Genomic DNA, 16,253 nt, shown 5'->3' on the forward strand with positions numbered 1-16,253 from the left:
GTGGCCTCCGTGCGGGTCTACATTGGTTTCCTGTCTGGATGTTGTCAAGACTTGCCGTTACCTATGAGTCAGTGTGTGAAGATTAGATATATGTTATATTTAGACATATTCTGTCAACATGTTATCAAATATTATAATGTCATAAAGGACTCTGTCAGGGTACTTAATGTGCATTATGCATGTTGTATACTTGGGGTTAGCAATTAGGGTCAATCATGGGCCAGTTTTTCAGGACTTTTCATTGCAGGGCCATTAACTAGTGCAGTAGAAAGGAAGGCATATATGTTTTATTTATTTCTTCTAATGCATTTATGAATAAAATAGATTTATAAAACTGTTAAGGGGGGGAAATGGCATCAACACACCATTTCTGTTTGACTGCCAAGCATTTGTGTTTGTGAAGAACAAAACTGCTATGGTTGCATAGGCTAAAGTTTTTGAATTCACACATTAAACTTAACTTCTGGTAAATTTATTAGAATTAATTTCAGCACCATTTGCTGTTCAAATGGCATGGAGCAACTATAGTTTTAATGCCTCTCCTCGTGTGGGAGCAGTAATAGATGTAACAAGGTTATATTACATTAATTGGGATTTACAGGAGCCTTGCGTTAAGATATCCTCAGTAGATTTGTGAAAAGTATGTATAAGTTTTGATGTAAACTATGGAAATCAAAGCTTTCATCAGGGGACCAAATATTTTTCCTGCACAGCCTTATTTGGCCCTTTGGCCACTATTTTCCTACCACTGTTGTATATCATGTCAGGGACATCTGTTATGTTTTCCAAATTTTATATTTGTGATGATTTCAATTTGGAGTCCCTTCATACAAGAATTATATTGTAGATTTTATTGCATTTTTTATTGGAGTGTTTAAGGAAAAATTAAATTGTGTCATTTATTTTCATCCGAGTCCTCCAAATTAGTACCTTGTGCAGTAAACAAGGACATTCATTTAGGTGACCTTGCTCTCTAAGCCCTTTTCACAATACTCATAACACTAGTGATCTATTCAAGTGTCCCACAGTGTGACAGCAAGGCAGCATTAATCAGGACCCTGAAACTGAAGCAGCTAAATGAAATTGGGCCATTTTTAATTTAATTATTTACATTATGCTTGTCCTGCTGCGAGTTTTGGCTTATTAATTTGTCTGAAATGTATCTATGTTCAGCTAGATGTATGACAAGCTGGTCTACTTTCCAGAGGAAAATTAAGATAACCTATCAATATTTAACCAACTGTATCCTGTTGCAGAGGACAGTGCATGAGAAAAAACTGTCTGTACAAGTTTACTGTACTGTTAAGTAAAGTAAAAGTCAGATACCAGAAAACAAACTTGACACAAAAAATATCAGTTGACAATATTTTACAAAAAGAACCAGTAACATTTTATTGAACACTTTGTGGAAGACATGTAAATATTACAGATAGGTCTACTAGTGTTGAAAAAGGATGAAATAAATACAAACAGAACTTGAAATCCCATAGGGATATATAAAAACAGTTTTTCTTTAAAAGTCTCCATTTAGCAAAAGAAAAAAAAAACATCTTCAGTACTAAGCATAAATACAAACATGTTTCTAAAATCTATGCCCTATAGATTACCTGGTTATTATAACTAACATACATACTTAAAATCATCCAAGACATTTTTCAATAAGTACAAAATAGGCCATTTCATCGTTAACTGTGACCATTACTGTTAACAGTTGGAAATCTGATGCATTAACAAACAAACCATTCTGCAGCATACTTCTCAAATCCTGAGTGAGATTGAGTTGAAAAGAAAGTATCGGGCTATGATCCGCTATAAAGCCACTTTTTTATTATGACTATGGGCCTCATATCTTGTAGCTGCTTTAGCAAAAGATCAGCACCGTCTGAAAATGTTTTATCCATGACAATCTTGACATTGCTCACTGATTTTAGATTAAGGGGATTTCTGAAGTCGACAAGATTTTCACAACCTCTAAAATCATCAGTTATTTTAGTTTTCACTGCAGATTTCTGTTTGTGAGTTTGTTGTCTTTTGGACGGCAGTTCGGCACTAGATTTGTCGTTTAGTTTCCGTTTGGAAGAGTGGGTTGACTCTGAGGTTTCCAAGAACTTAAGGAAAGAGTCCTCAAGTCCTAAAGGTTTGAAAGACCCTGGCATAACCCCGTCATCTCGTTGTTCTTGGGCTGTAGGGGTACCAGGATTTGAGTTCTCTCTTGAACTGTTAACAGTCGTACGATTCCTAAGGGTCTGCATCCTCTCTGGACAAGCTGGTGTAGGATGTGCAGGTTTTCTGGGACGGCCCCTTTTGGTTCCCCCTTCTGTCCCAGTGGAAGCTTGAGATTCTGCACTGTCGTCGTTGGACAGCTTGCTGTCCTCTTGGCCTATTCTATCCACCAGCTCATCTGTTTTCTGGTCACTGGACTTTTCACCATCTTCTGGCTCCGTCTCCTCAGAGGATGTACTTGACGCGCCCTCCGATTTGTTTGCATCTTTAAATCTGGCACGTGAGTACTTTTTGCAGAATATGAACTGACTTCTCTGGTCTTCAATGTAACGCTCTGTGAGGCCATGAGTGGTGTAATGCTTAAATATATTTCTTTCAGCCTGCTCCACTGCATCACAGCCTATTATCATGCATGGATACTGCAAGGCAAACTTCTTAGTGCACATGGCTGATGCTTCATCGTGGGATTTTAGTGTAGGTTTCCCAAAACTAGTCCAATGCTCAATGGACTTCCCATCTTTCTTTTTAGTGTTTTTCTTCTTCACTTTGAATTTGTTTTCAACATTTTCTTTCCCGTTGTTAAGCCCCGGGAAGAGCCCCACTGACTTAGTCCTTCTTCCGTCACTTGCTTTCGGATCATAAACATAATCATGCTTTTTAATCAGGTGACGGAGGAGGTTTGATTTCGTAGAGTAAACACGGTCACATTGCTCATACTCGCACCTGAAAGTGGTATCGACTGAGCCGCTCTCAGAGATGGCAATTTCCTTGTGGTAATTCTTAATGTGCTCTATGTACTTCTCCACAGAATTGAAGGGGAGAGCGCATTCTGGCCGGTCACAGTTGAAAGTCCCTATGGACATGCTCGCCATCATGGCGGTGGCTTTGTCACGGGTAAACTTGTGAAGTAAGAGGTAATGCTGCACTAACCTTGTGATTCCCATGAACACCCTTGAACAGTTTTTCACTTGACACCTGACTTCATTATCTTTACTTATGCTCTGATTGCTCTCTGGTCCATTTTTAACACTAGTCTTTTCAACATCTGGTTCAGCTTTGCTTGGGGGCAGGGATGCCTGATGCATGGCTCTGTAATGGAGAATCAAATTTTGCTGGATGGTAAATGCAGCAGTGCATCCTTCATGAACACAGCGATATGGTCTGTATGGACTGTAGGCGTTGTCTGTGTCACACATCTTGAGCCCTAGTCGTTTCTGAAGTTTTTCCTTCTTCAGGGATTCATCCTTTGTTGGCGTGTTTTTGGAGCTGCCGGGTTTTTCTGGGGAGGATGAAGCAGATGCAGTAGGAGGGCTAGACTTTGGACTTTTACTTAATAATGCATCTGCTCTTCCTCGCTGCTCCTTTGATGCCCCAACTGGACTGAGTTTCTTTTTTAAGTTGGATTTCTGTTTCACATCTGGACTCTTGTTTATGACAGCCACTTTATGTTGCTCTGGGGATTTCTCAGGAACTTTCTCAGGTGCCACCTCGCCGAATGGCCTATCATTCATATAGCTTTGAGGTGACGGTAGCTGTGTAACAGTTGATACCGCATGTGTGAAGCTCTCTTTTACTACATCTCCTGGTGAAGTAACATGAGGAACTTCTGGATTGTTCTCACTATCTGTTTGAGGTGCAATTGCAATGTCAAATGGTTCTTGCTTTATAGCAGGTAATACAGCTGCAGATTGTGTCGTGCGATTGGCATTGGCATCAGTGGTTGCACGGCTAATAAACACATCCTCTTTGTTTAGCCTAAATGCACGCCTATTTCGAGCACTGATCCTAAGCTTCTGCATTTCCGTCTTTGACAAACGGTGGACTTTTTCATAGTGAATTCTCAACCCAGTTGTTCTCGTAAACGTTTTTGGGCAAATCTGACAAGGATATGGAGACAGTTTGCATGGGGTTCTTTTTAGTTCTTCTATCATCTCATTTGAGTAATCATGCATTTTACTCAAGTGTCTGAATAATGCCTCCTTTGTCATGAATGAGTACTCACAATCATCCTGGTCGCATTTAAAAGGTTTAGGTACCTTTTCAGGGGGCTTGTCGTCAATTTTGCTCAGTATCTTACTTTTTTCAATGTCAGAAGTTGTATCACAATGACTGACTTTTTGTTCTAAGGACAGATTACTCCGCATCTTCTCTTGCGCAGCCTCAATCAAATCCAGCCTTTGGAAGGCATGGGAAATTTCCATCAAGTGATCCTCTTGATAAGGTACAGTGAGGGCTGGATAAGCCAACTCTGCTGCCTTCTCTTGCTGGTTTTCTGGGGCACCAGAGAAGGAGTTTGAGTAATCTATTATATTTGTATATTGGGGTTCCTGTTTCAACACCATAGGTGAAGTCAGAGTAGTCAAGCTACAAGACTCTTGTGAAAAATCACCATTTGACGTATTGTATGTTGCTCCATTAGTGTCAGGGACATGAGGGTCATTAAGAAAATCAAGAAATGATGTTGGCAAATCTGCCGTCAGGTCAATTTCATCTAATGGCCTACACTGTGAGCGTTTGGATAGGTGACCTCCCAGAGACTTTGTGCTTGTGAACTCTCTGAAGCATCTCCTACAGATAACCTTGCCATCCTTAATGATGGCTGGCCATTTGGTTCGCTTGCTTAACCTGCTGCGTTTTCCTTTTTGAGGGTCAGGGTCAACGCCCTTTTCATCTGAGGGGGTGGCCTCGCATTCAGCATTAGCACAGTCCTCGTCGTAAGGAAAATCAGTGTTGATTACACTCTGTGGACTAAGCATGCCATCCACAGCGTTTTCCATCTGTTCATAACCAGGAGTTTGGATGTTTTCTGTTTTAATTAATTCAGTTGTAGCTTTTAAAGCAACTTGGGCCTCTGGGCTCAGACATTTCAAAGGAATATCAACTGATGAGCTCTGAGTGGGACAAGAGTTTTCACTCTGAGCATATGGAGTGTGGTAACCTCCTTCAGGTAGGCTCTCAATTGTTGAGATACTGTTTCCATTATCCAACTGTCCTGTCGTACTTGCACTGCCTTTTCTCACATTTACACTGTCTCCACTGCCCTCTGGAGGCATTAGTCCATACTGATGCCCTCCATTATGCATTTGCCCTCCATTGTCAAGCATCAAAGAACTGGACACATATTGAGACATCAAACTCGAATCTGAAGGAGCGTTAGACATAGAAGGACCATGTATAGCTGCCATTGAATGATCTCTTTCAGATGGGAGAGACGCTGATGTTTGATAAGGGTCTGCCTGCCATTGAGGATAGCTGCGGGAGGGGTACTCATTCATGTTGAAGGCATCTGGATAGCAGTTGTTGATAGGAGGTGAAGACCAAGACTGGGACATGTCTGACTGCATTAGTCCACTGGAACTGTTTGGGCTTCCCCATGACGGGTACAGTGTGGGGTTCACCATTGGAGTGATAGGCACAGGCTCCATTGAGCTAGGATAACATTGGGCATGTGAGGCTGAACATCCCACTGGGTAATCCATTTGCTGCATCCCGGGTTTGTTGCATAGTTGTCCCGACTGATCTGACGGCCTGTTCACCGGGTTCTGGGACAGATTGGGTGAAGCTGGTCCAACTGGGGCCTTTTTTGCTGTAATTTTGGCCACTTTGTTATATTTCTTTGCCAATTTCCAGTCCTCAAATATTTCAGGGTGTTGCTTCTTCACATGCCTGGATAGACTTTTGTTTGTACTGTATGCCCGTGTACAGACATTATATGGGCAGCAGTGCAGGTTCTCTTCATTGCCAGTTACAGCAGGCGTGCTGGAGGGATATCCTTGTAGTGAACAAGGAATTTCTGTCTTGATTTGAGATGGAGAAATGATTTGTGGTATCGCTTTCTGAAATTCATTGGCTTGCACATTATTATGCCCCTCTCCCTGTGGACTTACTACAGGATTTGTAGCATTAGGTACAGGATATACGGGAGGAATCTCACCTTGCCCTGCCACATCATGGTGCGTATCTGGAGCCTCTGGTGCTGGTTCCATATCAGCTGGTACTGGAGTGGGGTTTGTCAGTGGAGTGTAACATTTCTCTGGTTCTTTCATTTCAAGATCTCCCACAGAATTCAGCATACTTTCAATTGAGTGTTTCACTCTTAGAGGACCAGGTTCTTTAGAACACTCAGGTGATCTGCAAGGTGATGTGCTTGCCTTCGATGCTTCGTTCATATATACATCTGTATTAATCCTCTCAAAGCAATCAACAGCAGAACACATATCGTCTTTGCTCGGGGCACTCGCAAGTGTTGGTTCAACGTTTGGAGTGACGGGAGGGTTTTGATTTGTGATGGGCAAATTGTTAACTGCATCATTTGTAGCGTGATTCTCTTGATGAGACAAGAATTGGGACTGTGAGTAGAATATTTTACCACAGTTATCCGTTTGGCAGGTGTAGGTAAGGTAATGCTGAGCCTCGTGATCATACAAAAGGTAGGCCTCACTGAAAACTTTGCCGCAGTTAGGGAACATGCATTGTGCCTTAAACTCTGCGTGTGTTTTTCTATGCATGAGAAGTTCAGAATTGGAATTAAAGTTGGCCTTGCAATCCAATTGTATACAGATGTATGGTTTTGTGCCACAGTGCATCTGCAAATGATCATTAAGATGTCTGACATTAACAAACTGCCGTCTGCAATACTGGCACACTACTTTCTGTTTTTGTATCTCTAAAAACCTCATGGCCTCTTCGTCGTTTTTGTGTGATCGGACATGAGCCATGAGGTTACGGAAAAACTTGAAAGCCTTGGAACAGTTTTTTACAGGGCAGAAACAGTCTTGACTTATTTGTGTGTCAGATGTAGTTTGTTCTATCTTAACAGGAGCTGTGTTTACTGATTGGTTGCCAATTTGAGATTCAATTTTAACAGGACTAATGTTTGTCTTGGCAGCAACTTTTGCATTTTTTGATGGGCTTTTAGGGGACTGAGGTGGTTTGGTTACCTTCCTAGCAGCTTTCATTGCAGCCAGTCTCTCTTTGCAAGATTGCTTTACATGTGATGCTACATGTGGCTCTAAAACCTCCCTACTTTCAAAACTGTCAGCACAAATTGGACAAAGATACACTCCGTCTTTGAAATGCTTCTGAGCATGCCGAACAATTCTGTGACCCAAGAACTCCTTGTCACACAAAACACAATATTGCATGTAGGCTCGCCAATTTCTGAACCGAGCAGACACAAATCCCTGCTCCCTAAGTTTTTTAGCCTCTCTGTTTTTTTCTCTCTCATCTGTGATTTCATTGAGTTCATTTGTAGTGGTTAACAGAAAATCCTCCAGGTCTCTGTATTCAGGGATCTTGCCAAGTGCACTTTCCACCTCTTGTTCATCTGTGTCATTGAGTGTGTCAATAGATGACACAATAGCTGCCTCCTCACCCATCAGTGCCAAGCAATTGCGTTTCAGTGTTTTCCAGTCCCAGAACTCTGGATCAAAAGGCCACTGTGTCTTCAAGGCCAGCAGTAACTCGCAGCGTAAAGAATTGGGCACTGGTAGACTCCCATCCTCCTCGGGCTTTTGGTCAGGTTCGTTGTAAAGTGACTCTACAGCATAATACGAGTCAACCGTGGGCTGGAGGAGGAACTCAGTCAGCTGGCATGCACGCTTAACTTCTAGATCAGTTGGCAAGAGGCAGGAAATAGTCTTGCAGATGGTAGACTTGCTATCCTTATGGTCGCTGGAGGTCATTTTCAGAGCTTGAATGCACATTTCCACGCACACTGGAAGCCCCACCTCTCCAACCTGAAGAAATAAAAAAGGTAACATAAATTCAAAGGATTCTGAGGTCATTTTGGTGTGGATTATAATGTTTAATGGTTCTACTATCAGCTTGAAATTTGTAGACTTTTTATTACCTCATTTTGGATGACTTTGATGAGAAATAGAATGTGACAGACACTTCTGCAGAGAAGAGCCATCTCTTTGCTGTGGCTGAGAAACGAATCAGCTGACGACTCTAAACGCATGAGTAGCTTACTCCAGAACAATGTGAGTTCCCTGGAAAAGATCACGAACAGAGCTGTTAAAGACTTTGACATTAAAAAGGTAAATATAGTTAATTCAGATCACAGATAACCACAAAACTAAACCATTCTTTCACAGTTGGACTATTTACCTTCAAATATTAAGAGACATGGTTGTTAAAACAAACAGTCGGGATCTGCAATAATGCTCAACAGAGCATGGATCTTTGTGCTTGTGACACTGTGTGTACATGTTTATTACAGTGATTGCTTCAAGTTCAATTTCATAATAAATAACTTGTCCCCTGACAACTTGATTGGCAAGAGTACTTTTGTAAGTGTTTTAAGAGTATTTTGCTGAAACAAACATCAACACTTACCAGGCACAGTAAACATCTCCTTGGAGAAGCTGTCGCTTGAGAAAGGCAGAACATAAGCAGAGCGCTCCTTTCTCATCTCCCTCTGACTCCAAGTTGCAAATCATTTCAAGAGCATCTTTACAGTCTATTGATGATATCTATTGGAGAGAAAGATAGAAATAATCAAATCATCAATCAGTTTAAATGGAATCGAATTAATATCTGTCACTTAGGACCTGTGATTATTGAGCAACTACTGGGTTTTGTTTGTTGGGTTCACTTTCAGTAGGAATATGGAAAAACAATTAATTTTGAGTTCCATTTGTATTACTGAAGCATTTGACTTGAACGTACATTGTAATGACAATATAATGTTACACTAAAAGATGGCCTCAGTTCAAGATTACTGATAGGAGATTTGCAGAGAAAAAGATCTGTTGCTTCAGAAGCACAGCGCTCATTCAAGTGTTGAATTTAATGACTTTGTATGTACAAAGAACAATGATGTTTTGTGTCATTTCTTACTTCATCCATTAGCTGCTCTTGACTTTTGGTCATGCAGATGCAGAGCAAGTAGGTTTGTTTGAAGTTCCCTTTTCCTTCATATCCCGGATATTCTGAGCACATCTTTGCAAGGACAGCAGCTTTATCAACACTGTCCACTTTGATAAGGTGCTTTATTCGCATATTTAGAAGTGTGGGACCTTCCAACTCAAGATACTCATGAACTAAATAAGAAAAAAAGCAGAAGACAGACACAAGAGTTGAGAGACTACAGATGAGAGACAATGAACGATTACTATTAACACTGAACAACAGTAATTTCATGAAACTTCAGCTTTAAAAGTTAGTGTTACGTGTCTCCAAAACAATATACTTGTAAACAAGTGAGAACTTACCTTGCTCAGTTTGAGGGATTGTATTGGACAGGATGCTGCTTAGTGTGGTGTTGGACCAGACGCCATCCTGCTGTGCCAGAACTGAAAGCAGGCGAAGCTGTGTGCTCCCACTTTCCTGCAAAAGGCTGTGTGCCAACTGCAAAAGAAGACAAATAAATGTGTAATAATTAAATTAGTAAAACTTAATTGAAAATGCTAAGCCCACACAGTCAAGAGTATGAAATAACTGTTATAGTAATTAGAGTTTACATTTTTCAATGTAATTTTTGTTCAGAGAACCATTTCAAACAAACATTTTCGTCCATATTTTCATTTCTTCTCAAAGCTGAGCTAAACCAAATGCAATCTAATTACTTAAGACCTTCTCGTTGTGTGTCACTGGAAAAATAAGCAACAAAAAAAAGTCTACTAACAGCCGTGGGGATACTGACCTTCATGGAGGACTGAAACTCCTCCCATAAGGCACCAGGGACATGCTGGGGCAGTAAGAGTACCAGCTCTGCACAGCTCCTGTGAATCCAACACAGTCATTTGTTAAAACCACATTTAGGTCACACACTCCACAAATTAAGGGTAACCATACAAGAATAACTTCACAAAGTGTGGTGCTGTAAAGTCAGTTTTGCTTTTTTGGAAACATAATGGAGATGATGAACAGGAAAAATGGGAGGTGTAAATCAGCAGTAGTGACTTCAGTTACATGGATCAAAAAAGGGTTCACTCACAACTGTCTTTTTTTTTTAATCTGGTAGCAATAGAAAATAATAATAATAATGTTCAGAATGGCCAGATCAATCATTGTAATCCATAACTGTTCCTTGACATTAATAATTGTTGTATGCCTCTGATTCATTTCATTTTGTGTACGTGCTGCATCTCCATGTGCCAAGTATACTCTGCAGCTCAGCCCAAATATGTCGAAGCTCCACAAGAGGTAGCCTACATTTTTATTCCGTATTATAGCCTCAAGGACTTTGCCTTCATAACTACTTGAAGTGCACATTGTGTGAATAGCTGAGAAGTTCTTGGAGATTGTTCGAGGAGTATTTCCAAACTTTTCGTAACGACATCTCCTTGTGGATTTTGGGTGGGTTTTGTTTTATTCTTTTTGTCAAATATTGTGCATCTTGCATGTAATAACTAAATAGACCACTGTCTGTCTTGGCAATCACTGATGAGGAATACACTCAAAACTACAACAGTGAAAGTGAAAGGTCAACAAACAAACCTATGACTCATTCTTTGCCACTTTTACTTTAACATTAAAAACAGACCTCATGTTTTTTCCCAACATACAACTTTTATGTTATTACTGTATAACACACATTAGAGATCATGGTATTACACAGACGCCGTTTGATGGAATACGAAAAATAATACACGAGTAAAGAAAACTAATTTCAAGAGACAACCATATCAGAGTTTCTACTCACAGTGCTAACTTTTCAAGTAGGAGTTGCACGTTTTCACATTCGGAGGAGAGACAGGAGGCGGCGTTAGCAAAGCTGAGGATGGCCACAGTGTAGACCTCCAGCAAAGGCAGTGGATCCTCATCAGTTTTCCAACGGCCGGCATGTTCCACAAGGACCTGGATAAAAACATTAAACATAACATTAAAATACTAAAGTTAGAAAAAGGCCATCGACTTATTTTAAGGCAGAAAAAGTTAAGCCAAAGCCAGCCGCTGAATTGGCAAATTCCCTTTTTGTTAAGTTTGGAAAAACAAAAACTATGTACATACACCACAAATATTTTTACTTTTACAATAGGAATCATCGATTAATCGTCATTAATCAAGCAAAAATGCAGAACATTCTTTTTCCACATATTAGGATTTGCATATTACGATCTGTTTTATATAGTTGTAAAGTTGAATTTTCTTTGTGTTTCTCAGTAACTTTCTATATAAAAACAACCAATTTGGAGACATCACTTTTGATGCAATTATGATGGGCATTTTTCACTATTTTCTGATGTCTTATAGACTAAAATAATCTATTATTCTAAAAATCAACTGACAATATAATGAAAATAATGGTTAGTAGCAGCCATATTTTGTTTATTCCTTTTTATTTTATTCCTTTTTTTATTCCTTAACTATTTTCATCTTTGTAAAATACTTATTTGTACTTTCTATAGCTCAGTACACCAAAGGAGTTGTATAACTGTAATTACATATAAATGAACTATTTTTAGTGATGCCCCTTTATCAATAACATAGACCAAGTACATTTTGGCTTAACCAGTAAAAGACAACAAGTAAGCTTCATAATTATGACTGCTGACAGTATCAAAATCAAAACAATGTACATTATAAGTACTTTTGTCTGTACTAGGACTGGATACAAACGTGTAATAGCACATTGGGACCAATGTACATTTTGAAGACTTTTCAGCTGGCGGTTGTCTTTAATTTCAAAAAGTCACTACTAATCTTTGGATGATGGAAAAACTATATATAATGCAATCACAAACTATAAAGAACAAAGAAAGCACATTTTGATAAATATTTATAATGTTATTATATACTAATTACATGAATAAGTTATAGAGCATCTAAGACAACAAAGCACCAATGTTATATGTGGTTCTGCAAAGAAAACCTTTTTTTATCCTCCCTCCTTTTTCAAACAAATCTCTGCCACAACTGAGCTGCACACAGTCCGAGGCTCGTCCCTGTTTTTTTTTGTTTTTTTTCTTTTTCCAAATAACTTTTAAGTTGCATGAATTCCCCTCTGCCGGGTAATGTGGGACAGAAACAAACTATATGATCTCACACGAACTGGCTGTAATATAAGTCATCTTTGCAGTATCGCCGAGATTATCAGGTAAATGGAGACCTCGCATGATATTTACGTGGTCTGGGCAAATTAATGAAGAGGATGTGTAATGGAGTCATTGGCCACTGCCTCACTTTCCCTTTTTGAATCACAGTCTCTGCCAGCTGCAGGCAGATCCGCGTCTATAATACTGACATCTGTTTACCATCCTTTACTGGCGATGGTTATATGACTATAATGAACATCTCCGCTGATGTGCTTAGCTGGATTAATTAGTGCAAACGGCCTGGGCTAGCACCTTGGAAAAAAAACCATTGACCTGCCCGTACAATGAAGCAGCTTCACAAAAGTAACCCATTTTTACACCAAGCAAAAACCTAAACAGGCGCGGAGATGCAGTGTTGAGACGTTTGAGTATTTTCTGCAGCTGGTACAGTCGTATATTTCGGTGCATATTATCGCCCAGTAAAATCTCGCTAACGTAGCTATCCATTTTTTGCACAGCACGACCACTGCACAGGACAGGGGGACCCTGCATACCAGCTAGCAACATTCATCTGCTATTAGCTATCTGGCCTGGAAAATACGAGTAATGCATGCACAGTGCGCACACAGCAGCGTGACTTCCCGCCGCGTGGATAGTCAGACTTTGCAAATAAGTACACGCCACGGACAAACATCATTGCGAGAATGGCTGAAAACCACGGAGGACTTTTTTTTCCCCATCTTGAAATGCCAGGCTAGCTAGTCAGCTAGCCCCCTTAGCTACATTGTTGTAGCAAACGTAGACGCGCATCCTCGGCCAGGAAGCCAGAGGGGCTGCAGGCTGCCCGGGATGAGCAGCAGGAGAACAGGCTAACCTGGCAAAACTCCTGGCAGAAATGCAGAGAGGCGTCCAGCGGAGACTGCGAGCTCTCTTTCAGAACTGTGGTCAAACCCTGGAACCGCTCTCGGAGCTCCTCGATAGCTTTCCGTGTGTCATATTCCTTCTCTGTCTCCCCCTCCGCCATCTTCACAACAATCACGACCGCGTACGCACAGATGTTACGCTGCTAGACTCGCACGCGCACGCATTTGGGGGGGAGGGGGGGAAGTGGGGGTAAAATATTAAATGTGTGCCCAACACACCCCTCATGTACACACCCCTCGTGTCAACAAAGCATCTATGACACAAAATCACACTGTGCACACAAGCTGGACGTGATATGTTTGGTCATCAGCTACAGTCTCAGGATGATTGGATTCCTCGATGAATAAATGCAAAGACACTGCAGGTAAGCTATGACCTCCAGGCAGTGATCATCATCAGAAAAAAACACCACCAACATGCACCAAATATGTTGTATTCTCACTAAAGTTTTAATTCATCTTTCATACCCCCTCCCCCTATGGGAAGATTTCACCTCCCTCCAGGGTGGTGGGAGTGCAGTCAGCCCTGATTCAGTGTGACTTGCTCAGGGACACTTCAGAAGGACAGATGTTCGTTCACTGACAGGGGATCAGCTGAAAGACTCTTTTTCTGATAAACCACCTGATCTAACATGTAATGTACAGCATGTTACTCTATAAGTGACATAAAAGTGTTATTATTACATTTCTAAATTATGAAGAGGATAAAAAACTTTCAAAAGAGTGATGCTGAAATATCACCTACATCTGTTACTGTATTGAACTATGATGTGCACTATAGTATGTAGACTCAATGAAGTTTTATTTAGCCTCAGAGGATGGCAAACTTATTTTACACAAAGTGATTTACAAGTAATGTAATGTATGGAGTGCTCCACACACACACACACACACACACACACACACACACACACCACACCACACCACATCACACATTTATGAAAAAGACAAAATCTGGGTGCACATTTTAATTGCTTTTCAATTTACAATTAATCATATGCATCTACCAATGCCAAAATATAGTCTAATTACACATCACAGACACAGAATTGCTCCAAAAATACTATCTTGCGACATGTTAATTTCAAAACAGAAAAGAGCTTGAGCACATTAAAAGAAACACCATTCGTTGCCAAGATGAGCGCTGCAGAATGACACCCCTCGCCCATCTGTCATATCTTGTGAAAATAGCAGGTGCTGCAGTGGCAATCCGTATGGTTTCTCACCCTTATGCCGGCCACTTCCGTCTGAAAGAGGAACACATGAGGAGGAAACCACGAGAGCATACATTAAAGTCAAGTCAGTTAACAGCAGCATATTAATGGTTCGTATATGTATGATACAAACACAGTGTGAGGGGTTGAAATGTCTGCACAAATGTCTGAATATTTTTGAAACAAAAGAATCCAGGATTGAAACAAAATACAAAGAACAGTACATTAAAACCACTGAGTTGACATTACCAAATCCATAGAAATCTCCCAAAACTAAACTGAACATGAATGAAATTGAAATGTTATTATATATTTTCGACTATTTCCAAACTGGAGCAGACATTGGGAAAGATTTAGTCAACTTATAGTTTCCTATCAATACAGGATTTTTTAGGACATTTTAGCCTTCATTGACAGCAATACTAGAAACAATCAGGAAACAATGGAAAAAGAGGGTGATCGTGTGCAACAAATGTCCCCAGCCAGACTCAAACCAGCATCTTGACCATTATTTGATTTCAACTTTACTATAACCTAGCAACCAAGTATGACTGACATTTAACTTGTGTGTACCTTTACCTCATAGCTGTGCTTTGCCACACAGCACGTTGCCTCTGAGGTGATGTTCTTTGGGATTGTCATTGTCTTCATGGCCTTGAGTGGTGTAGGGAAGGCTCTGGAGAAGCAGCAGCCCATGCACTGATAGATCGGACGATCCCTTGAGAAAACGTTGTTCTTTTTCAGTGTGCATTCCTCACAGCCCACTTAAGAAGGATAATAGAAGTTATACAATCAGAATCAGGCATTACTAATTGTGACAGTTTGTGAAAGCGTGCCAGCAACATTTGAGATCTGAAATTAAAAGCAAAGTGTACCATCTTTGTAAAGATTGCAATAAATACTGGCAGATTGTGCTAATTTACTAAAATAAATCCTTGGTTTCAGCTTGTTTCATTAGGCTCTGACCATTTACATTTCATGTGTAATATAAATATGATTTTTCTGAAAGAGGCTGATGCAATACACACAAATATTTCTATTATAAACAAATCTTACTGTTTGATAAGTCAACATTGGGGTAAGAATCAGCTAGGTAAAGAAGAAAAGACAACAGAAGAAGAGACAGTCCAGCTGATTTCACTGAGCCCATCGTGGTTGCAGCAGTCACCTGATAACATAGAGACAAAAGAAAATAAACGGTCATTGAACAAGCTATTAAATCAAAGCGCTGTCAATAAGTAAGTCATACCTGGAGAAGCAGTCTTACCATGTTGAGAGAAAGTTTCCCCTTCATTGTGCCTCAGCGCAGGACGGCTCTCTGCGTCAGTCCATCTCATTTTATACCTGCGTCCCTCAGTCCACGGCTACACCTTCCTGGATTAAGTGAAACCTACCAACCTTATCAATGATCTCACTGACTCACTGACCAATTTGCTAACTTTCTCATAATCCCTTTAAAGCACAAAATGATAAGAATAAACCATGGACAGTCAATTTCCGCTGTCCTTCCATCCTGACTATGAATGCTGGGATTAATCCCTGGGTTTTTGTTACTTGGTAACTGGTGGTTGTTATTATTTGTCATGTCACAGCAAAGAGGGGGTCATTAGTTTAGGATTTTCTTGGTCATTTTTGGTTTACTGCAGTCGGGGTATTAATACAGGCAGTATGTTTCTCAGTAAGTGCTCTGTTTGAGTTTCTGAATAATGAAGAGCATACAATTTGGGGAAAAAAAGTGATGCTGAAATATCATTTCTTAAAGCAAATTTAATGTTTCTCATATTCTTTAACATTTAAACAAAGAGTTCAAGACTTCAGATGTTTTACGTTGACTGGATATGATGATTTCTCCTCCATTTTCAAACATGCATCAGTCAACCACACTTTTCATTGATTTTGTGACATATTCC

The 16,253-nt window shown here is 40.2% G+C and overlaps 2 protein-coding genes across 3 annotated transcripts; both read right to left on the bottom strand.

Moving 5' to 3' along the window:
• Nucleotides 1–1,366: 1,366 nt before the first annotated feature.
• znf292a (zinc finger protein 292a) lies at nt 1,367–13,278 on the bottom strand. The gene is made up of 8 exons (XM_067613541.1): nt 13,081–13,278; nt 10,874–11,028; nt 9,872–9,950; nt 9,441–9,576; nt 9,067–9,269; nt 8,563–8,699; nt 8,075–8,216; nt 1,367–7,961 (listed from the first exon to the last, which is right to left on the bottom strand). The coding sequence occupies exons 1-8, from the start codon at nt 13,228–13,230 to the stop codon at nt 1,800–1,802; spliced, it is 7,164 nt and encodes a 2,387-aa protein (XP_067469642.1). The 5' UTR covers nt 13,231–13,278; the 3' UTR covers nt 1,367–1,799.
• A 609-nt stretch (nt 13,279–13,887) lies between these two features.
• On the bottom strand, nt 13,888–15,698 carry cga (glycoprotein hormones, alpha polypeptide). 2 transcript variants are annotated; one of them, XM_067613553.1, is made up of 4 exons: nt 15,611–15,698; nt 15,400–15,511; nt 14,923–15,107; nt 13,888–14,376 (listed from the first exon to the last, which is right to left on the bottom strand). In XM_067613553.1, the coding sequence occupies exons 1-4, from the start codon at nt 15,635–15,637 to the stop codon at nt 14,302–14,304; spliced, it is 399 nt and encodes a 132-aa protein (XP_067469654.1). In that variant the 5' UTR covers nt 15,638–15,698; the 3' UTR covers nt 13,888–14,301. The 2 variants fall into 2 exon arrangements, with proteins under 2 accessions (XP_067469654.1, XP_067469653.1); XM_067613552.1 differs by lacking the exon at nt 15,611–15,698 and having other exon boundaries at nt 15,400–15,554.
• Nucleotides 15,699–16,253: the final 555 nt, after the last annotated feature.

This window comes from Thunnus thynnus, chromosome 16 (genome assembly GCF_963924715.1).
Source record: "Thunnus thynnus chromosome 16, fThuThy2.1, whole genome shotgun sequence".
In the NCBI taxonomy this organism is placed as follows: domain Eukaryota; kingdom Metazoa; phylum Chordata; class Actinopteri; order Scombriformes; family Scombridae; genus Thunnus; species Thunnus thynnus.